The 23,679-nt window shown below is 43.6% G+C and overlaps 1 protein-coding gene and 1 long non-coding RNA gene across 2 annotated transcripts in view; one reads left to right on the top strand and one right to left on the bottom strand.

Moving 5' to 3' along the window:
- The window catches only part of ahr2 (aryl hydrocarbon receptor 2), a gene marked incomplete at its 3' end in the record, with an annotated part of 96,125 nt that extends 81,222 nt beyond the window's left edge, over positions 1-14,903 (top strand). The window contains exons 7-15 of the mRNA XM_083633167.1: positions 2,341-2,543; positions 3,272-3,381; positions 5,573-5,714; positions 7,000-7,357; positions 8,405-8,536; positions 8,854-9,025; positions 10,635-11,617; positions 12,150-12,287; positions 14,817-14,903. Coding sequence (XP_083489293.1) covers positions 2,341-2,543; positions 3,272-3,381; positions 5,573-5,714; positions 7,000-7,357; positions 8,405-8,536; positions 8,854-9,025; positions 10,635-11,617; positions 12,150-12,287; positions 14,817-14,903 — 2,325 coding nt within the window. The remainder of the gene's footprint in view (positions 1-2,340; positions 2,544-3,271; positions 3,382-5,572; positions 5,715-6,999; positions 7,358-8,404; positions 8,537-8,853; positions 9,026-10,634; positions 11,618-12,149; positions 12,288-14,816) is intronic.
- A 6,550-nt stretch (positions 14,904-21,453) lies between these two features.
- Positions 21,454-22,520, bottom strand: LOC310772753. Its single transcript, XR_014552515.1, has 2 exons — positions 22,060-22,520; positions 21,454-21,999 (listed from the first exon to the last, which is right to left on the bottom strand). It is a non-coding gene; the product is annotated as an uncharacterized lncRNA (long non-coding RNA).
- Positions 22,521-23,679: the final 1,159 nt, after the last annotated feature.

The raw sequence follows: 23,679 nt of genomic DNA on the forward strand, positions 1-23,679 counted from the left end.
ATCTAAAAGCATGTAACTGATGACCAGTCTCTGACCTACTCACCACCACGGTGTCCGCCTGTTGCTAATTCTCTTCTGTTATTTCCATCAGTCTTTTGTGTTGCTGCCTTCGGCACTGGTGAAATAAAATCGATCTCCTTGCTCAGCCTTAACATGACGGGTTTCAATTGTTTTGAGAGAGAAAAAGTCCGCTGCTCGGGAACCCCTTGTGTGTGTAACGTCGGCTCCACTAGGCCGGAGGCGGGGGTTTAGTGAAGCCGCGGTCTTGCCTGGTGAGAGGCCGCCGGGCTAGTGGCTAAGGGCTTCCCTTCTCCCCCATGTTCTCCCCGGCCCGTAGCGTAACTCCCGTCCCCCGCGCAGCGCAAGCCGGGGTGGTGGCTTGGCTTCCCTGCATGCATGTAGGCTAAATAACAACAAATATATGATATCCATTCTCCTGGCCGATGGTCTCATTGTAACGTTAGGTCATATAGAGGCAACAGGATTTCCTAACCAGTTTAAAAGCTCTGTGTATAGATTTAATTTTAATGTTATACGTTATATCCTACTTGGGCTATGGTATGGGCGGAGGGCAGATGTGCGGTCGCTGTGACAACCAGCCGGGGCTGTAATGTAAATATGTGACATGAGTCACATGGTTTTAGATGGGTCAAAGTAATATTTCCGATTTATCTTGCCCATTCTATGGCCAGACGAGTTGTAATATATTGTCATGTCGTGGTGTTTTGGGGTCATTAATAAACGAGATTGATTCTGTTATTTTTCTATAATTTTCTGCATAGTGCTATTTAACATTGAAGTCAACGGGGAAAGGCTTGTGTTTTCACCCTAAAAGGGGGCGGGGCCTAATTGCCGATTTGATGTATTCAGAGAGACATAAGCCGTTTTCACACATGCGCTTTTTACCGGTAAATGACCGGAAAGCGGTCTAATGCCTTCATGTGTGAAAGTTGTTTTCCGGTATAAGCGCGACCCCGTCATTGCGGACATTTCACCAGTTCCTAGGTTGTCATAGGAGCGGTATGGCTGCTTCATGTGTGGGCGTGCATCCCCCCCTCCCCTCTCTGCTCGCACTCTGGCCAGAGTCCTTCAGTCCAGCCCGACAGGGACACAGACAGCGAAAATGGCAGCGGCTTGAGTCTTGCAAGCCGCCCAACGCTTGTTGAGAAAGCAAATGCACAAAGCGAAATGTGGAAGTATTTGCTTACGTTGCTGACAGCGAAGGCAAGCCCCCTGGACACATCAAATGAAGCCAGTCTGTAAAAAGTGCTTCAACGCGACGCAGGTGAACGGATAAACATCGAACCAGCCAGGCTATTTCTCTCCGACAGGGATCCCTACTTCTTCAAAGATTTCAGTTCAAAGACTGGTTAGCGAATGTGAAGGATACAACATACATGCCCTCTTAAGTCAAACGAGTGTGATTTATTGTGTGACAAGCAAACTTATTTCACCATCGGAGTTTTGCCGACCCCCAAAATAAGGAGGATTCCCCATCCAAGTGCACACGTCACTCCCCACCCGCTCTGCAGTGCCCCCCCTCGCTGCTATATTCACACATGTGAGCGCTCAGGTGTGAAGGGAAATTCCGGGAAATGGCCGATATTGATTTACAGGCAATTTTCCTGTACGCATGTGTGAAAACAGCTATAGAGTACCGCAGGAATGAGTTCCTGGGTGGAGACCCCGGAGATGATGCACCATGGGTGCAGTTATGGAAATCCCCTCGCTCGCCCGGTCTCGCACGCCACACACACACACACACACACACATGCTCTCCAATCACAGTTGGGCAACTGTGTGATCAAACCACTAATCGATTAGTCGAAAAAATAATCGACAAATGAATCGATAATGAAAATAATTGTTAGTTGCACGTCACTCAGGCCTCTGTGTGTGTGTGTGTGTGTGTGTGTGTGCGTCCCCAGGCATTGAACTTCACTCAGGCCTCTGTGTGTGTGTGTGTGTGCGTCCCCAGGCATTGAACTTCACTCAGGCCTCTGTGTGTGTGTGTGTGTGTGTGTGTGTGTGTGTGTGTGTGTGTGTGTGTGTGTGCGTCCCCAGGCATTGAACGTCACTCAGGCCTCTGTGTGTGTGTGTGTGTGTGTGTGCGTCCCCAGGCATTGAACTTCACTCAGGCCTCTGTGTGTGTGTGTGTGTGTGTGTGCGTCCCCAGGCATTGAACGTCACTCAGGCCTCTGTGTGTGTGTGTGTGTGTGTGTGTGTGCGTCCCCAGGCATTGAACTTCACTCAGGCCTCTGTGTGTGTGTGTGTGTGTGCGTCCCCAGGCATTGAACTTCACTCAGGCCTCTGTGTGTGTGTGTGTGTGTGCGTCCCCAGGCATTGAACTTCCGCGGCCGTCTGAAGTTCCTTCACGGTCAGAAGCGCGTGTCAGAGGATGGCTCTCTAGCGCCCCCCCAGCTGGCTCTGTTCTGCGTATGCACACCCCTCCAGCCCCCCTGCATCCTGGAGATCAGGACCAAGACACTCATCTTCCAGACCAAACACAAGCTCAACTTCGCCCCCACCGGGGTGGACGCCAGGTAACCACCATGCTGTGACCACAGAGATGGGAAAAGTACACACATTCTTTACTTGAAGAGGACATGACACATTTGATTATATGACTCTAGTTCATTTGCATTTCACCTCAGACAAGACAGGACACTGCTTGCAAGTCTGAAATGTACCTCGATTTGCTAGAAAGATTAACAACATTTCATGCTTTTCGCCAACTGGGGCGCTGCTTGATGATGTCACTATAGGTTGACTGTACAGTACAGTATAAGGATTTTGAACATTTTGATGAATCAAAACAACCACAATCCAAGTCAGAAACAACAGCATTCTGCTGTGAGCCTGGTAGATTTCAAAATCCTTACTACCAGCACTTAACTAGCCTGTACTCCACTACTGTACTGTACAAGTGAAAAGCTGAAATGTTAATCTTTCTAGCAAATTTAGGTAAATGTCAGACTTGAAAGCAGTGTCCTGTCTTGTTTGAGGTGAACTAGAGTAGAGATATGATCAAATGTTTCATGTCCTCTTTAATCTTCCATCTAGGGCTGCACAATTCATTGTAAGTAATCATGTATCACCATCTTATTATCAATGACAGTGCTTGTTTGAAAGGAATGTGACAGCTGTTTATGTACGATAATAACATAATGTGTAATATGTAACATGTAATATGTAACATGCAATATGTAATATATATATATATATATATAATAAAAATATCATAATAAAAATATATCTCTCCGGTCTCCAGAGGGAAGGTGGTTCTTGGCTACAGTGAAATAGAGCTCTGTATGAAGGGCTCTGGATACCAGTTCATCCACGCGGCTGACATGATGTACTGCGCCGACAACCACATTCGCAGTGAGTCTCTCTGTCTATACACACCGCCACTACAGCAGCACAATGTGGACAAGATACATTACAGATGCTACATTATCTGCAATGCATACTTGTTCAAGTATAGTTTCTTTGGCCAGCGCTAGCAGGGCGCAGGCCCTATAACAGGGTTTGTCCACCCCAATTTACTCACTAATTTGCAAGCCGATTTGGTCCCACTTTGCTTAGCTGTAGCTCAGAAACCATAAGACATGCCACTACCGAACTTGGTAGCCGAAATGCGCCACCTATTTGACCACTAAGTGGCGCTATAACAGCCCTCTTTATGTTTTGGTCCATAACTATTGAACCGTAGCATCTACAATGAAAACTATTTTTTCCCTGGATTCCTTGGGTCATTCTGCATCGGCTGATAGAGGCCCCGCCCATTTCCCGTCTAACTAGAGTTTCCGCCATTTTGAATTGTCTCCAAAAGTGTTTTTTCTTTTTCTCCAAAAGGGTTTTTTCTTTTTCTCCTTTAAATTTCATCCCATCTTCACCAAACCACATCACACAGCGTGTGTGGACTGTCCTGCACAAAACTTATTTCGCACTTTTTTGCAAGACTGCACCGTTGTGATAATCGACTTCCAAACTTTTGTGGGTGTGGCCTAGTTCACAAAAATCGCCCTAACTCCGGAACGCATTGTCCGTTGCGAATGAACCTTGGTACAGGTGTGCAGCTATGTACTCTGAGCTGATAAAAAAAACGATTGTATCATTTCGACTATAGGGGCGCTATGGCAACAATAAGTACCCGTAGCTCACAAACCATAAGAGCGACTTCTTATCTCTTCTACTCTGCCCTAAAAAATTACACCGATTGACCTCACGGTGGCACTATAGCTGCCCTCTTTACATTTTGGTCCATAACTTTGGAACCATTGCTTCTATGATCAACGTTCTTTGTATATAGACCACGCCCATTTCCGTCTAACTAGATTTTCTGCCATTTCCAATTCTGTCCAAAAGTGTTTTTTTTGCTATTTCCCCTTCACATTTTGTCAAATCTTCACCAAACCACATCACACAGCTTGTGTGAACTGTCCTGCACAAAACCTGTTTTGTTTTTTGAAAGCCCGCACCGCAGCGTAGGCTATTTCATCATGAACTTATGATTTTGGAATACTGTTAACTGGGAGAGATATAATTAGAACAATAGAAGTTGAAAAGGCACCATGAGGCTATACAGAGGGGTGGGGTCCTTTTAATGCGACAAATACACATCTTTTAGAATTTCACAATAAATACACACGAGCGTGTGTGTGCACACACACACACACACACACACACACACACACACACACACACACAAATGTATTATATTAAAATGTTTTATTAAAGCCCCAATCAGTAACATTTTTGACATTTTTTACTGTAATATAACTGATTTTTAGTCACAGGACATGGTAGATTGACTTTTAATCGTGAGACCCTTGTCTTTATTTATCCCACACCGCCCTCCATTGGCCAGCACTGGGACTAAGCAGTTTGTCTGTCACGTCCCGTAGCAAGAAAAAAGAAAAAAAGAAAAGCATGCGCGCATGCGCTGTACAGCGGAAGCGCTGTGTTCATGAAAACGAGGAAGTAACTCGATTCGGATTTGCTACGAAAATGATGTTTCACGGAACTATGGATTATTATTTCATCACGTGGTGAGTACCCGATGTCACAACATGTACATAGAGCTTCTGGCGCTGTGTTTTGTTGACTTTGAACGGCGATATCGTTATCGATACTAATGCACGCAGAGGGCGCAGTGGAAAACTTACTGATTGGGGCTTTAAATGCAATAATGAAATAATTATTTTCTAGGGCTTTCTTACCATACTGATTTTCCATTATATCCTTCATACTTTTGCCACCGACAGCCTTACATTAACAATGTTGCTGCTTGCTACAACCAATGCCATCAGGCTCATCAATGCTTTTTTGCACTGGCCATATGTTGGGTTTCGACCTAGCTTTGTTTTTGTGTATGCAGGCAGGCAGGCAGCCAGACAGACACACAGACACACACACAGACAGACATACAGACAGACAGACAGACAGACAGACAGACAGACAGACACACAGACACACAGACACACACACAGACAGACATACAGACAGACAGGCAGACACACAGACACACAGACAGACAGACAATATAACTCTTTTTCTGTATCATATCCAGTGATGAAAACAGGAGACAGTGGTTTCACTGTCTTCAGGCTGCTGACCAAATCGCGCAGCTGGGTCTGGGTCCAGGCCCTCGCCAGGCTGGTCTTCAAAGCAGGGAAGCCAGACTTCATCGTGGCCCGACAGAGAGTTTTGACGTAAGTCTGCCATACAAATAACCACAGAGCAAAATGAGTTCTTAGATAAAGCTCTGTCATCTAGTTCTTTAAGTTCCTAGATAAAGCTCTGTCATCTAGCGTCACCGACGCCAAACCTGACCACTTTTTTGACAATATTCTATCAAAATTCTGTTTCAACGCCTGCCACAAATGATCAAGTGCTGTTTCTACTCGGTTTAATGGCTGAAACCACAAGTCAAACTTCTTATCTTTCTAGAGACATCTTGTTTTAATCATTCACTATAGCCGTTTCCTTACCAGAGTCTGGGAAGTGACGTTATTGCTGGTGAAAAAGCTGCAAGCTAAAATGACCAGTCCTATCTGAACGTCTGTGCTGCTAGCGTAGTTTTGCAGTAGCCTGGGCTAGTTTTACAGGGCCTTTCTTCTTCATGGTATATTCTTCTTCTGTGGTACCGTCGCCCAAGGGGCTCACTGCTACTTTCGCTTATCAAAGGCACTTTCATAAGGTATTTGGACCTTTTATCATGCACATTTTAATATGAAACTTTACACATAGACTGTCAGATATCTGCGAATAAAAGGGACTTGCGACAGCGGACAATTAACCTCTTGAATAGCCCGCAAAGAAGGAGGAAGTACGTCACTCGGTCCGCAAACAAAGGGGGGCGGGTTTGGGTAAAGGTGGTCAGCTATGGCGTTGGTTCCGTTAGTTCTTTTGAGTTCCTAGATAAAGCTCTGTCATCTAGTTCTTTGAGTTCCTAGATAAAGCTCTGTCATCTAGTTCTTTGAGTTCCTAGATAAAGCTCTGTCATCTAGTTCTTTTGAGTTCCTAGATAAAGCTCTGTCATCTAGCTCTATTAAGTTCCTAGATAAAGCTCTGTCATCTAGCTCTTTTGAGTTCCTAGATAAAGCTCTGTCATCTAGCTCTTTGAGTTCCTAGATAAAGCTCTGTCATCTAGCTCTTGAGTTCCTAGATAAAGCTCTGTCATCTAGCTCTTTTGAGTTCCTAGATAAAGCTCTGTCATCTAGCTCTTTGAGTTCCTAGATAAAGCTCTTGTCATCTAGCTCTTGAGTTCCTAGATAAAGCTCTTGTCATCTAGCTCTTTTGAGTTCCTAGATAAAGCTCTGTCATCTAGCTCTTTGAGTTCCTAGATAAAGCTCTGTCATCTAGCTCTTTGAGTTCCTAGATAAAGCTCTGTCATCTAGCTCTTTAAGCTACTACTATAACAATTACTACTGTCGTCACTACTACTGTATGTAATTTACTGTACTTCTACAACCCACTCTTGTATTTTTCTCCCAGAAATGAAGAGGGGGAAGAACAGCTTCGGCTCAGGCGGATCCAGCTGCCGTTCAACTGTGCCACGGGCGAGGGGCTGCTGTACGACGTGGGCCCCACCCTGGACATACCTGACCCCTGCTCTGGCCCCAAGCAGAGGAGGACGGACGGTATCTCCGCCGACCACACCTCCCTGATCGGCTGCATGCTGAGCCAAGACCAGGAGGTCTACTGCCACCACAACAACAACGCCAACGTCCTGAGCTCCCTCAACGATGCTGCCTTCAAGGACACCCACGCCCTGGTCAACGTTCCCGGAGACTCCTGGCAGCACCCGGAGCCTAAACCCACTGTCACCAGCCTGGTGAAGTCCGAGGGCATGGTGGGTTTGACGATACATCAATCTAGATCAAAGTACAGTTACATCGATATAATATTGTATCGATGTGAAAACATCGATACTTTTCATTTTTAAAGGTCCATTATGTACGATTTTTCCCACTAGATGTCACGCTGGAGCTGTAATGTCAAAATGTAAACACAGACATTATATAAAACACATAAGCAACCGTAAACACTCGCATTGCTCTGATATAGCGTCTGCCATCTACACTATGCAATCCCAGACACTTGTTTGCCATCGAGACATGCAGAGCAAGCGACACGGCCGGCATACCGCACTGTAAACACAAACCAGAGGCCTACATACCACGAAGCAAGATTAGCGAGGTAACTTCAGGTTTAACCCTGGGTTTGCCATGCTACAACGCTAGTTAACTTCTTACTGAGATATATTTCCATAGCAACTTATGCTTCAGAGTTAACCTGGTCCAGAGCAGGTTAAGTTGCAAGGATACGATTAAACCTTAAAAGGCACCGCCCAAGAACCAATGAGCTTCCTGGAAAAGGAGAGAGAAGAGTCTTTTGCGACAGCCAAGACCCATTTAATTATACGTCTCCAAAGCACACCGTGTGCGCAATGGAGATGCTGAATGAAATCAAGCAAGGCAAGCTGAATAACATTGAGACAATCTGCATTTTGTTTTTGCCATCCCTCCTTTCTGTGATTATTATGTGCAGCAGTGTTGCCTTTGGTTTTTTACATATTTGAATTCTATGTTAATGTTGTATGTTAAATCGAAAGGTCATCAAGCGCTCTTTAAGTTAATTTGCTTTTTGTGAGTTGATATAAATGTAACTGATTGTGTTAAATGGGCATATGCTATTGTCTCATATCAATGGCAGGCCCCTGAATTAAATTTAATCAAATCAAAATCGTATGGTGGCAGAGGGTGGCTCAGTGGTTAGCGCTGCTGCTTCACAGCAAGAAGGTCCCGGGTTTGAACCCTGGTCCTACCCTGGTAGACTAGAAAAGTGCTCTATAAATGCAGTCCATTTAGATTTACCATCTACCATTCCCCACCCATAGGTGCAGGACATTGTGGAGACGCTGCAGCAGATCCTGGGGGAGAGCGAGCTGGGAGGCAGCCTGGAGGTGCAGCCTGATGAGCTGAAGGAGTGGGAGAACACACTCCTGAAGATGAGCCAGGAGTCAGAACATGTAAATATGAGTGTTTTGGTGCTGTTGGAATGTGTTTTTTTATGGTGATTGAACGCTGGTGTACCGTTCTTACCATTCAGCCGCTAAGCTCACTAGCAGGAGGGGTGCACCGCACTTTATATATTTAGAGAAAGGCATCTACTGTACATTCTTGTCTTACTATCGGAAATATGGCAAATATGTGAATCTCCCAAAATGTTGGCGTGTTCCTTTAAGACAAGAAGTGATGTCTATGGCACTGCTACCGCAGCCACAGTGCCCCATCTGCCTTGGAGGATTAAAGAATAGACTAAAGAATATTATTCTTCACCACACAGGCCAGCTGTGACCTGGATGAGCTCCTCAGCCACAACATCCTCACCTACATGGAGGAGCAGCTGCTGGGGGAGGAAGGGCTGCAGCTGCCCGATCCACTGGATGACGTGCCGGCCTGCCTCTCCGGCCTGGACCTACACAACCAGGGTCTCGCCATGGAGAGTGTAATGTCTGGTGAGAATATGGCTCTATATGTTTTAGAAACAGTCCACAATAGAATAACGTTTTTATTCCGGAAATCCAATTTTGAAGATATTGGCAAAGGCTCTGGTCCAATGCAACTGATTATGCAAGCACAGGCTGGTACAGTAGTATCTCCAAAAATCTAAGCAATAGATAACAAACAGTCCAGAACAAGCTTATCAGAGTGGTACTGAAACTTCCCTTACTAACCTACCCGACAGCCCAACATTTTAAAGCTTGGATGGCTCAGTGTAACCAGGCGTGCCCAATACATCGATTGCCATCGACTGGTCCATCCCAAAGGCCATACATTCATGCACGCATGCCCAGTGCCGCTTTCTCTCAGTCGGGTCATTTTTCTAACGTTATCCAGCTGCGTGGAGAGGAGCTTGCGAACATCCCCAGTCAAAGCACTTCCCAGAGATATCCATATAAATACTCTCCTCGTGCTTTACCCAAAATAAAACCTCCAGTGTCTGTTTGCGACAGGCTAGCCCGTTAGCTATTAGCTAATGGCTGGTATTGTGTAGGCCGCCTCATTTGATACCCGGGAGTTGTAACGTTATAAAACACATTTCCTGGCATAGGCAGGCAGTTGGACAACCTGGTAAGTTCTGAAAATATGTGTCTGTTATTCCAGCTATCGTTATCGGTTGTTAGATTGTTAGTAATGTTATGCCGACATTAAAGAATGCAAGCTAAAAGCCGGCTAAGGCTACGTTCACACAGGGCACCCAAGCCTTGCCTATGCCTTGCCTTTACCCACACTTTTAAATAGACTTTTAGTCAATGAGTACACAGGGCGCCTCAGCGTGAACCTTGCGTGTACCCACGCCTTGCCTGACCTGCGCCGATTTTATCGTTTAGGCGTGAGTTCTATTTTCAAGCCGACTAGGCGCGTGAAGGCAGACTTCTTCTGTCAAGCCATGAAGGAAAAACGCGACAATATCCGTGGGAAATGGCAAAGGCAACTGAATTTCAAAATAAAAAAGTGTTACTACAACAATGTTGAGCAGAGAGAGAGCGTGAGTGATTGACGGGTGGCTATCACCTGGGGTTTTCTCCCCGTCGGTAAACAAATCTTCAGGAGAGGGAATAGGGGAGAGTGGGGTGAGTTGTGCCAGTGGGGAAGTTGTGCCACCCCTTGTATCTAGAAAACCATAGAAGAAATTGGTCATGTGACCACACATTTTTGAAGAGGCATCCATTTTACTCACTCTGCAAAGAAGGGAGGCAGATTGCACAAATCATACAAACCACCTTTTGGGAAAAATGATCTGACGTGTACTTTGATTGTTTAGTTTGTCCATTTCCCCATCCACTAACATGGGGAGGGCGCTGCACTGCGGCTGCCCACTGCTCCTAGTTCTAGGAAGGTTCCTAGTAGAGGATGGGTCAAATGCAGAGGATGAATTTCCCCATGGGGATACATAAAGGATAACTTAACTTAACTTACCTTTGAGGTCTACAGTGGAAATAGGTATTTGACTTTACTGTGTTTTCATCCTCGATTGTTATATAAATGTATGTGCTGGCTTCATCTGGAGCGAAATGTGCATGTATCTATTTTAACTTTCAAATACATCCAATTCATTCCCAGGTGGCGAGCAGAGCTTCGGCTGGCCCGTGGAGCCGCAGACCCAGCCAATGGCCAGCAGGAGGCAGACGGTGGCTGACAAACACGGTCCTCTGCCAGGCATGATGACGCTGGACCTTCCTGGGTTAAACGGCCCAATGCTTCAGCAGATCACCTCGCAGAACGCCTTCTCTCCCTCTGTCGCTCTCCACTCAGAGAACCCGGGCGCTGCGGTGAGCTTGGTCCCCTCATCGGTGGACTCTCGTGCCCAGGCACAGAACCAGCTGAGGCCCCTACAGGCCACCGTCAAGCACAACAGCCTTGGACCGTGCTCTCTCAGGCCCACCTCAGCCAATCAGCTTCACTCCAACTCCAACCAAATGGCTCAGCCGATGCCGAACCACCTTCAGATGAGAATGCCGAATCTACCAATTGGCCTCCGGAACCAACGCACAGAGAGACAGCTAAACCCTATGTTCTCCTGTCAAAGCACCCAGTGGATCAACCCCGTCCACAACTCAAACCAAACGGACAGCTTTGTAGAATCCTACGCCCAAAATATTTCAACCCCCGCAGATTTTAACATGGATCCTTCCTCCACCAGCTGCTCACAGGGCCAGTTTGCACTTCATGCACAGAACCTTCAGAATCAGAGACTGTCTTGGCCCCTGGAGCAGCAGCTACCAATCTCACATGGACACCTGAACATGGGCAGCTGCCTCAACCAAACGCCGGGGTTTCAGAGGAATCCTCTCCAAGGGGTGGTCGCGCCCCAGAACTCTGTCAACTGCAGGCCGATGTTCAGGCCTCCAAAGACCGCAAGTATGGCGTTTCCTGTTCAGCAGGAAATGGAGACCCCGCCTATGGCGCCCTCTAGAAGCTGTATGTTCGGAGGCTCTGCCCCCTCGGTGCCCATCAACGGCGTGCAGCTCAGCCAGGCGCCCGCCTGCCAGAGGCTGAGCCCTGCCAGCAGCCAGAGTCCCTCCAAAGTGTCGTGTTACTTCCAGGTAAGGTTGTCACCATAATTTCTAACTTCGATACGATAGCCAGGAAAATATTGATACCACAGTGGGAAAAATGACAAGAGGCATAAACATAAAGAAAGACAGATGGATGGACATACGCACGCTTTCCCATAATCTAGGCCTGATAAAACTTTACATTTACACAGCAGATTATCCCTGCTTTAGTCATCAGCCTATCACAACACAGCATATTACCCCTGCTCTAGTCATCAGCCTATCACAACACAGCAGATTACCCCTGCTCTAGTCATCATCCTATTAGAACACTTTGAGCTTGTTGAAGCAACAGATACCCACCGATGATAGAGAGGGAAAAATCAGTACATTAGATTTTTCATTAAGAGAAAGTGCTGAAACTGCTGGTATCAATACTGTTGCAAATTACTATTATATCCATACATTTTTAGTATCAATAATTATCGATACTATCCTGTTGCAAATGAGTATCCGTTTCAGCCTTTTGAGTATTGATAATTATCGATACTATTGATACTTTTTACAACCTTACTTCCAGGGTCTTCCCGGTGGCTCGGTGACGGGGATGGGGGACCCTGACGTCGGGCTCCTGTCTTGCCAAATGACCCCTGGCCTGGACCCAGATGGCCTGTTGATGCCACAGCAGCCATACCTCAACTTCAGCGAGCACACACAGGTACCAAGCGCTTTAAAACTCCTCTGAACCACAAGCAGTTTCTGGGTGTTTTTTGCTCTGTCACATTTTGACTCACTGTGCTGTGGGCTAATTTTTCACACAACATAGAAGTCCTGCTGGCTAGAAGTAGGGAAAACTCTAAGGGCTCTATCTTCGCAAAGGCTTTAATTTTGCATTAGCGCCCGTTTTGCACTGGAATAGCGCCGCGCAAAGCCTTAATTGTGGGCGTGTCGGCCCGCTGCACTTCGCATCATCTCGCGCAAACCTCCATATAGGCTTATTTATGCCCAAAACAGTATTCACACGTGTGAGATCATGTCCAGTCCACTCCCCTTAGACGCCAAAGTCACGTCTGTGACAGCAGCTTCTTTCTTGCTGAGTGCCGTGGGCAAGCAGAGGGACAGAGAGAGAGAGAGAGAGAGAGAAAGAGAGAGGGTAGCAAGAGAGGGGGAAAGAGAGAGAGAGAGGGGAGAGAATGAGAGAGGGAGAGAATTGGAGGATGAACCAGTTCGGATTCATATAAACCATAGAAACTAACGTAAATTGATGCTGATGGAACGATCCATTTGAAACACACCAAAGGGCTGCCGTGCAGTTACACAGTGAATATCCCCATGTCCCAAAGCTTACTGTAATTAGTCGTTTCGTTCATATAGGCTATAACATACACATTTAAAAATATTTGTTTCTTTAATAGGGTAGGGATGTGTGAGATTTTAATTCTAGCCTATTTCAATAGCCTATATCAGAATTGTCCACTCGGGTTAAGCTATTGTTGCATGCTGCAATTGCAGGCAAAGAGGTTACTGTATAGCCTACTGGTCGGCACAACTTTCTCAAAAGCAATCTACTGTTACCTCACACCACAGACCTGTATGGTCAGGAATTATGTAGCTTAATAAAACCTTGACAAACAAATTCTCATTTTTAAATCAAGGTGTGTTTTTTTCTGCAATGTAGGCTATAGTTGAAAATCAACGTGGCATTCTGAGGAGGGAAGAGTGTGTGCGTGCGCGAGGTGTTGGAGAGAGAGTGACATCCATGCCGTGCGTAATGTATACAAGCGAGGATTTCCTGCACTGCTCGGAGAATACTGTGTGAGCGCAAAACTGGATGGTGGAGGCAGACGATAGCTTAAGACGCAGGGAAGATAGCATAAAAGGTGGGCAAACGGTACGACGATAGGGCCTTAAATCTCTCTCTGCAGTATTAGAGAGAGAGAAAATGTGAGTTGAATTTCTTTGTATGTCTGCAACTGCAAATGTATTTGCAGTTGCGCTGTGGAGCGCATAATTTAATGTTGTTGTTGTTGTTGTTGTTTTTACAGGATCTAGCTCTTGCAAATCCGTGGTTTATTTTTTGGCAATTTAACAAAGTGATTTTGATCAAATATTTTAAGCTTAGATTTGCTTATTTTTCCTGGCGGAAGCATTCATTGCACATGATTAGTTCATCATAATCATAATCAAATCATAATTTCTGTTTTGACAGTTTCTGGCTATGATTAATGGTGTAATGTTGGCGACCATTTAAAGAAAACGTGCCACAGCCACATTCACAGCCACCGCAGGGTTTTGGGGTTCACACACTGGCCTGTTAGTCTGAATCCGGGTGTGGTTTGTGTCAAAACCTGCTAATGTGAACGTTTTTTTCCAAACTGAGGTGCGGACCAAGCAACCCCACCCCAGTTCACCTGTAGGAGGTGGTCTGAGTAAAAAATGTCCATAGATAAAGTGCATTTGATGTTGTTTTGTCTGAAAATTACAGAAAAGTCACAGGGCCATATCTTACGCCCAAGTGCAAGGACAAGGACAAATCTTTGCTAGTTTCTAACACTCAAAATCTCCCTGTTTCAGCAAACCAGCGGTAGTTAAAAGAACAAAAAAATATTTGGAGTGCTAGAAACGAGCAAACGGTGTCGCGGTGGTAAGCACTGTCACCTCACAGCTAGAAGGTCCTGTGTTCGATTCCCACCTGGGACGTTGTGAGCGCTGAAGGAGTGCGTGCCCGTCCGCATGTCCTCGAGTGCCCACTGCCCGGGTGGGGTCGTCAAAAAGGGCCTTTCTGTGTGGAGTTTGCATGTTCTCCCCGTGCCCCCTGGGGGTTTCCTTCATATAGGAACCCCTCACCAAAACATGCAATATCCTGGTCGCTGAAGTGGTGCCTCCTCGGGTCGTTAGGGGGCCTGTTCGGAGGGAGGGGAACTCGTTGGAATAACGTGATCCTCCCATGTGCTATGTCCTACTGGTGAAGCTTCCCCTGTCAGGTGAAAAGAAGCAGCTGGCTAACTGCCCATGTATCGGAGGAAGCATGGAGCCAGTTTCTGCTCTCCCCAGATCAGCAGAGGGTGGAGCAGCAACCAGGATAAATACATACAATTTTTGCACCAATGGGGGATAAAAATGGGATAAAAAAAATCGGGTGGGAAATATAGAAAAAAAAATAAACTAGCAAAGATTTGCCCTTGCACTTGGGCGGAAGATGTGGCCTGCAGCTTCTCAATTCTCATTGCTCTTTTGTCTTTCTCAGATCAAGAGCCATCCAATCATAGGGAACGGAGGCTTCCCCTTCCCCTCGATGCCCAATGGGAATACATATTACTCAGAGAACAAATAGGAAGTGCCCGGGGTGACTCGTAGACGTCAGAGGATCCCGGGTGACAGTAAGACGTTAAGGAAACCAATACTCCCTTCTCTAAACACAACGAGGACTGAAGACCTGTGACCTCACAGGACCAGGAGACCAATCAGCTTCTCTCTTTTTCTTCACTCTCAGTGTACGAGGAAGCCAGGAGACTAATCAGCTTCTGGCTTCTTCATCACTCTGTGTACAAGGAAGCCAGGAGACCAATCAGCTTCTGGCTTCTGCATCACTTTCAGTGCACAAGGAAGCCACCACAAAAGCTTCAAGAATTCAAGTTTGGCATTTTGGATGTTTGGGGACGGCTGGCTGTGTCAACAGGATGCTTTAGAAAGAAAGAGTGGAACTGCTAGTCTGTAGTTTTATTTCACGAGTCACAACCTCTTCCGGTTTAGGTGCCATTCATTTTTCCATAGACATTTAGTCAAATCCTTATAAAAAAAATAGTTTTACTTGGCCAAACCAAGCGATTCAGCTATATTTAGAATCAGGAGAGACCATAGAACATTTCACGCATACCAAAAAAAGAAAAGGGAAAAAAGTATTAAAACCTTTTGTTTCAACCTTTTTTCTTCTTTTTTGTGTGTGGTCCGAGTGAAATGTTAAAATGTTATACAGTATGGTCTCTCCTCATTGTAAATATAACTGAATCACTTGGTTTGACCAAGTAAAACTATTTTTAATTGCATTTTATGAAATGTCTATGGAAAAATGAATGGTGGATGAAATCACTTGGGTCATAATATGCCTAAACCGGAAGAGGGAGTGACTTTGGCTCTCTATGTCAGACCTGGAAGTCTGTAAAAAACAAAACTCTTGTATCTGCAGCAGAGTGAATTCTACCAAAAAATATAATAGATTATCCAAATCAGATATCAATCAATCACTCAATCAATTTTATATTTATATAGCGCCAAATCATAACAAATGTTATAGAGTTAATGAGACTTCAACTAGATTGACTGACCTGAAGGAAAGTTTAGTAGTAATAGTAATAATGATGAATAGCCATGTCATTAATAATTATAATCAATAATCCTCTGCCAGCTTTGACACACATACAAGCCCTCCAAACACACCAGACATGTCCCTGGTCTATTTTATCACGGGATCATAGCACTCAAAGGGATCAAAGATTGTTTGGGGTTAATTTTATTTTATTTAAATTTTTTTACCTTTTTTTGTCCTTTTGATTCAGCTCATTTCAAATCGTTCTTGTCCCTTAAGGGACATTTGGTATAAATTGTGACAGGGACTCTGGTATGTGTGTGTGTGTGTGTGTGTGTGTGTGTGTGTGTGTGTGTGTGTGTGTGTGTGTGTGTGTGTGTGTGTGTGTGTGTGTGTGTGTGTGTGTGTGTGTGTGTGTGTGTGTGTGTGTGTGTGTGTGTGTGTGTGTGTGTGTGTGTGTGCGTGCGAGTGCACGTGCGTACGTGTGTGTCTGTAATTATGGTGTATTGGGTAACAAGTAGGCGAGGAACATTTTTCAGTTTTTTACAGATGATGAAAGTGCAGATTGTAAGCTTTCAAATGATGGGTCAAACATTGAAATCTGAAGATAGCTGAAGAACATATGCTTATTTGAATGCTGGTACTCCTAAATGGTCGTACTCCTAAAACTGTTGTTTGTTATAATGTGCGTTCTGCAACATCTTAACTTCACTGTTACCTGTTGTCACAAATGAAAACGCACAACAACAAATCACCACCAGAGACAATAGAGACAGTAGAGCTGAATAGAACCATCAAAGACTCAAAGCTTGTTCACTGAGTCAGTTCTGTATTTCCTCTGTCGTTTTTTCCTCTCGTGCCGTAGCTTGAAGTCGGCAGAACATAAAGCAAACAGCGAGGCGTCTCCATTAGGGATGGGGATCCAGACCCACTATCGATCGATAATTTCTCAAAACCCGAAAATCAATAAGGTCTGAGCTTATCGATACTGCTATCAAGACTAACGGGTCCTATAATGTTATATATAACCTATATAACGTTTTGTCACAAGAGTCATGTCATTTACCTCAAATCACTGGTGAACAAACATAAATCGTTTGTCTATAATTTTGTCTAGAAGTTTGTCTATAATAAATAAAAATTCCATTGAATTACCTGCCAACCTTAACTAAACAAAGTAGAATTGAATTACCTCACCAGGCATTCTGTTCAGAAATCAGTTACAGACTCACAGTTAAGCAATAAAAGCAATACCAGTTCTGTTAAAAATGTATTGTTGTCTCGTCTTTCCACCAAATAATAGAAACTATGGATGGTATCGATAAAGACTCAGATCCTTAAGCAGTCTTGAAAACGGCATCAATATCAATAAAGATTAACGATCCCCATCCTAGTCCTAGACTGATAATGTATTTGTGATATTAAAGGGACAGTCTGTAATATTAGCAGAAATTAGCAAGAATGTGTGTTTTAATGACATTTCCCTCAGAAATATGAACCAAATCAAAGCATACCTTGCGCTTGCCTTAAAGGCCCATTCCGTCAATACTCACTCTTACTGACGCCGGTGGCCCTTAGAGTAACTGCAGGCAGCGTGTGAACGAGCTGACGCGCGGGCACCATACTCGCCAGCGCAGAAGCAGTTGCCTGGCAACAGCAGAGCTGTTGGTTGCTTTGTAACGTTAACTCATAAAAGTCACTTGAAAACGGCAACCTGGACAATTTATCGGTCAGATCAGCCTCGAGATGCCCAGGAAGGATTCTGGATGAATTAGGGGACGTTATTGTGGCATGTTTGGCCGTGTTTTGGCTTGCGTTGGCTGTGGGGAAGTGGATACTCACGTTAGCACAAGCCAGGAAATACCCTGCTCCCCCTGTATGTACGGTACCATGTAATGCCTGGAGTTGACCAAACTGAACAATCAAACAATGTTTCATAAGCATAACAGTAACGTTAGGCATATTTACGACTGTTAAATTCATTATCCACACAAGACGGTAACGTTATTAGTGGGGCTGGTGGTAATTTCTATAAATGTAAATTAATATTAGTTAGCCACAATTAGCATCAAGCTAACATTACTATGTGCAGTCCCACTGCAGCTAACTGCAGTCAGAGCCTGCTGGCTGCGGGGAAGTGGATACTCACGTTAGCACAAGCCAGGAAATAGCCTGCTCCCCTGTATGTACGGTACAGTGTAATGCCTGGAGTTGACCAAACTGAACAGTCAAACAATGTACCGTAAGCATAACAGACGGTAGGCTAACGTTAGGCATATTTCCGACTGTTAGATTCATTATCAACACAAGACAGTAACGTTATTAGTGGGGCTGGTGGTAATTTCTATAAATATAGCTAAATCTATTAGTTAGCCGCGTATAGCATCAAGCTAACGTTATGGTTATAATAGGCACTCACCACCGCAGCTAACTGCAGTCAAACAATAATGTTCCATGACCATAAGCATAACGGTAGTAACGTTAGGGTTGCATTACGTCACACAAGACGGTAATGTTAGCAGAGTTTCTGACCAGGTGGTCAGATACTTGTACTACGGAGTGACAATAAAAATCTTGAATCTTGAAAATCCATTAGCAAGCAGCTAACGTTATCTGGTCAAAACCACATTACAGTAGCTACAAGCAGCAAGTTCCCTTCATGAACCGAAAACACAGTCCTGACTCTAGTTTCCCCCCGATGTCGGTCACATTGCTGCTGTCTGGCCAGACGGGCTTCATTAGATAAATATTGATTTATTTAGTGTGGACCTTTTCTGGAGTTTGTGTTGTTGTTTCCTTTTGCTAGCAGCTACCGACGAACGTAACGTTAGCCATTTCCTGTTAGCCGTCTAGGACAAGAGACAAGCTCGTGAACGCGCGCAGACGTCACATCCTCTAGCTGTGGCGGGAAATGCTAACCCCTTCGAAACTGCGGTATTTCCATGTATCTTCTGAACGGCTGGTCGGAGAGAAACGCCCCTGGTCGCCATTTTTAAGTTACGTCAAGGCGCATTCACTCATTGCCAATAAAAAACACTTTGTGCACATTTATTTCTTGCCAGAACCGACGGAATGGGCCTTTAACTTCACCAAAAAAACATTTTTAATCTTATTGCACTATATGAAGTGTTTGTCTTGCCAAAGCATACAAAAGACAGAAATGAATCCAAACCTGTCTATCTGACACCTGTCTGTCTGACAGACAGTTTATACTGTATCTAATTAGATATGTTTTCCTTTAAAAGGGATGCCTGCTCTTACAAAAGTGATTGAAACAAAATACAAGATTAGAACAAATTATGACACTTTTTGAAGAACAGCACATATTGTAAGTTCTTGTCACGCTTAATAAATGTAATTATAATGCCTTTACAGACTGGATTGTGTAGATTTTACAGCTATTGGATGGTAAACTTCAGGTAATTCAATCCAAAATGGACGTATAGCACTTTGCAGTAGAAGTCTACATATTCAAGATTCAAGATATTTTAATAGCCATAGTAAGTAATTAGATTGCAAACGAGGAATCTGGGAAATCTTAAATGTCTTTAATGATAAACTACACCTGTAGATTCCCATTCAAACAATGTATTTTTAGACGGGCAGTGAACCAAATGACACATGTCTTCAGTGGTGTTGTCAGCCTGTAATATTGTTAATGTCTAAAAAAGATGAAAGGGTAGCACATCTCAATTTTCCATCTCAAGTCAAGGAGGGCAAAATACTCACTTTCACTTGATTTATTTGACTCACATCACATACAAAAATGTGTACGCATTTCGGCAAAGAGCCTTCTTCAGACCGTTTGAATAATATAGGTTCAGTTTGGTAATATAACAAGGGCAGAGGTCATGATCCTGAGATATGCTACCCTTTCATCATTTTTTTGATGGAATTGGGGTTTAGCAGTCCACTGAGAAGCCCATTGTTGAAGTGCAACCATCTTTCTCTAAACATTGTTAATGTCTACTTTGACATTATAATGAAAGACCAGGCTGTTCTCTGTTGAATACTCAATGCAAGAATGGAACCACTATTCAAATTCCATTTTATCATGCGCTTAAACAAGTTCACAACAAGATTTCTCCTCTTTTTATTTCCTTTTCCTTTTCTTGAGTTAATTTATTTATGTTTTTCGCTTGGACCGGGAGTTTTGCCCGTCCGTCAGCGAAACACGGAAGTAGAACAAGAAAGGCAGCTATTGTACATTTTAAATGAGGGGGAAAAAGATAAAACATTCAAAAGTAATGAACGGGAAAACACATTGAGTGCCTTAACTTAACTTATATTGATTGTCTGTTGATCTTTGAAACAACAAGATTTAGCACTTAAGATTGAAAAAAAAATCACCATAAAGCCTTGGGAAGTGTTGTGAGAGCCTCAAGCTGCAAAAAAGATCCGTCGCACCAGAGTCGCTTTGTCCGGGACCGAGTCACCAAATCTGATTTTTCTTTGAAAGAGTAGAAAAATCTACCAGTCAGGTGAGAACGTCACTCGCTTTCAATGCTGCTGAACTTTGCAGGACTTTTATTGAAAACAATTCTCCATAGAAGTTGTTTTGCTCGATGAGTGAGATTCTCTCATCCTGTTGGCAGATTTTTAGCCTGGTCTAAAGCATGTTGATCACATGACCATTCTGTTTCGCTCTGTATTTGTCTGGACTTCCAGTTGCCCACAGCGATTTCCTGAAATTCGAATGTAACTGCTTCGTAGTTGATGACGCAACCGGGCAAATCAGGGACTCCGCTAGCAAAACAGTAATGGCGTCTCCCAAAGTAACGACCGGTAACGGTAACTTTAAAGCTGCATTCAGCGATGTTTTTGTGTTCAAATAAGTATTAAATGGCTCTATATTCTGACAGCAATCACTGAAATAGTGTTTGGGCAGTGACTTGAAACCCCCCACCCCCCACTGTCCTCTGTCTCTCTCCTGTAGTCCTGCAGGCAGGGCGGACGTATCTCCGCAACCGTAAGTCGTAGACTCAGGGATGGTGGCATTGGATTTGGGGTGAAAAGATTTACAGGCATCGCGATTGGACCTTCCGTTTCTCAGAAAATGTCAACTTTTCTCTGATTCGATCAAAATTGGCAGCGACCTCAAACTATCCAATCAGAGAAAAGTAGACATTTTCTTGGAAACGGAAGGTCAGATCGCGATGCCTGTAAAGGACTATGTATTTTTCCACCCCGAATCCAATGCCAAGTCTCGGTTGCGGAGATACGTCCGCCCTGCCTGCAGGACTAGGGGGATTTCAAGTCACTGACCAAACACTCTATTTCAGTGATTGCTGTCAGAATATAGTCATTTAACACTTATTTTAACACAAAAACATCGCTGAATGCAGCTTTAAGTGCAGTTATTGCAGAAATAGACGTTTAGAGTTTCTCTGCGGAAAATATGTTTTCACCGTTCTTCCAAGTCAATTTGGATTGGATTTGGCGACACTGATTGGCTGAAGGAGTTGTCTGTCAAAATCACTGTGGGCGGCTGGAAGTCCAGACTGATTTGTAGAGCCAAACAGGATTGAGGTCATGTGATCAGGATGGCTTTAACCAGGCAAACTTTTTTAGAAGAAGAATGTTTTAGAATTATGAGTGATGCTTCATACCAAAGAAACCAATGAGGAAGCAGAGAGGGAAAGACCTAACGCTGGTGAGTCCAGCTTCAGGAGACACTTTTGGACTTGATGTGAGAAAATGTTTCGGGATGTGAAACATCTTTGGTAAACGTCAGGTTTTGGTGTCAGTGCCTCAGAATCAAAGAGCGAGGACTTCTTTCTAGAGCCGCCATTTTGCACCAAGACGCACCAACAACAATAAGAGAAATCCATCGTAGAAGAGAGAGAGAGAGAGATTAGTCATTATTTTAGTTCATCCTTAGTAGGGATGGATCATACACAGTTTGATGAATGAGACCTCTGATCTGTCGCTGGATTTCTCGTAACTCTCTGATCTGTCGCTAGATTTCTCTTAACTCTGATTTGTCGCTGGATTTCTTGTAACTCTCTGATCTGTCGCTAGATTTCTCTTAACTCTCTGATCTGTCGCTAGATTTCTCTTAACTCTCTGATCTGTCGCTAGATTTCTCTTAACTCTCTGATTTGTCGCTAGATTTCTCTTAACTCTCTGATCTGTCGGTGGATTTCTCTTAACTCTAGCTGCGGTTCAGTTTGATGAATGAGACCTGTGATCTGTCGGTGGATTTCTCTTAACTCTTGGTGCGGTTCGAAACGTCTGTTTGTGTCGATGTATAGTTTTCCTGCAGTGCACATTAAAGTCACTTCTCCTTTTTTAAATTGGCAGTCTGGAGTTTTGTCCTGAGTCTTTTCTCTCAAAGTATTCTACATTATGGAAATATAAATATATCTCATTGCTTGCTTAAGAGAAACGTTGTACTTTTTACTCTTATGTTTCAAACCCGGGAGACAAAGGCTCCAAATATGCAGTATCTTTGTTTACTTGTGTACTGTATATATAAATATATGTGTCATGTTGTGTCATATTGCCTTAACCCAACTATTTTTGTACATTTTCTGAACAGCATATTCAGTACAGTATGTAACCCACACCTGTTATGATCTTTTTGTAACTTTTCAACATATATATTAAACTTCTAACCATGTAAGAGCTTTCAGTAAATCTCTTCTGCACAATATCAGAGCCTCCTGTGATCTTCTTGCTTCATCTACCTTGGGGTTTACGCAGGGACACCCAGTGACTTGAGATTTGATTTGAGACTCGTCCTCAAAAGACTTGAGACTTGACTCAGACTTGAGATTTGGGACTCGTGAACAATCTTTATTTTATTTTTAGTTTTTTAATTACATTTTTTATGCATTATGTCTACTGATAATGTCAACTAATCAATGCTGATCCTGTATGTTAATAGAGTGAGGGTAATACATTACATGATTTGAATTCCTTAGTTTTAGCTATGCAGTGTTTAAGCAGACAGACCTGATGGCATGCAGCAGATGATAGACCGCTAATCCATAAGAGACTTGAGACTTGACTTGGACTTGCAAAAATGACTTGTGAACATTTAAGTAAAGATTTTCGTTTCAAAATGAGACCTTCACGTTTGAAAAAGAAAAAGGCAACATAGCATGAAGGTAAAACACATTTTCTAATTCCTGTTCAATTTTATTTTCTGAGCAGAGGGCCATCTGTGTTTTTACTGACTGATGAATTTCACACTGAAATATAATTTCCATGTCTCTTGTTTATTTAGGATCCATTAGTCATTAATTACCGTAGTAACAACTGTTCTTCCTGGGGTCCACAAAGAACAAGGCAAATCATTCAAAGATCACGTATTGCATATTGATCAGTTAATCTCAACAAAACAAAAATAAATGTTTCTCTCACATTCATATAATCCATATATGTCATTTTGGAGTTAGACCCTCAGACGGCCTCAGGAAGATTAGTAGAAATTAGTTAAAAATCTACATTTAACTTCACCAACCATGTTTTTATATCTTACTGCACTATTCAGTGTAACAAACCATCTGTCTGATAGCATGCCAAAGATCCGGATGCTTTTAACCAGGCTATCTGGCTGACAGGCAGTGACATGGAAAACATGTATAGGCTACAAGTCATTTGTAATGAAACTGTCCTGTCCTGTTTCTTGAACAAGGTATTTATTGGTATTTGGTTTAAATTGACAATGTCAAGCAACATAGAAATCCAAAGAGAGAAAAATAGCCTATATTTAGAAAGAGCGGGGGAGGGGACTATAATAACACACAAACAAAACAGGTGTTGATTGAGTAAACCATTATACAGTCTATGGAGTAAA

The sequence above is a fragment of the Poromitra crassiceps genome (assembly GCF_964638095.1).
Source record: "Poromitra crassiceps genome assembly, chromosome: 3".
NCBI lineage: Eukaryota > Metazoa > Chordata > Actinopteri > Beryciformes > Melamphaidae > Poromitra > Poromitra crassiceps.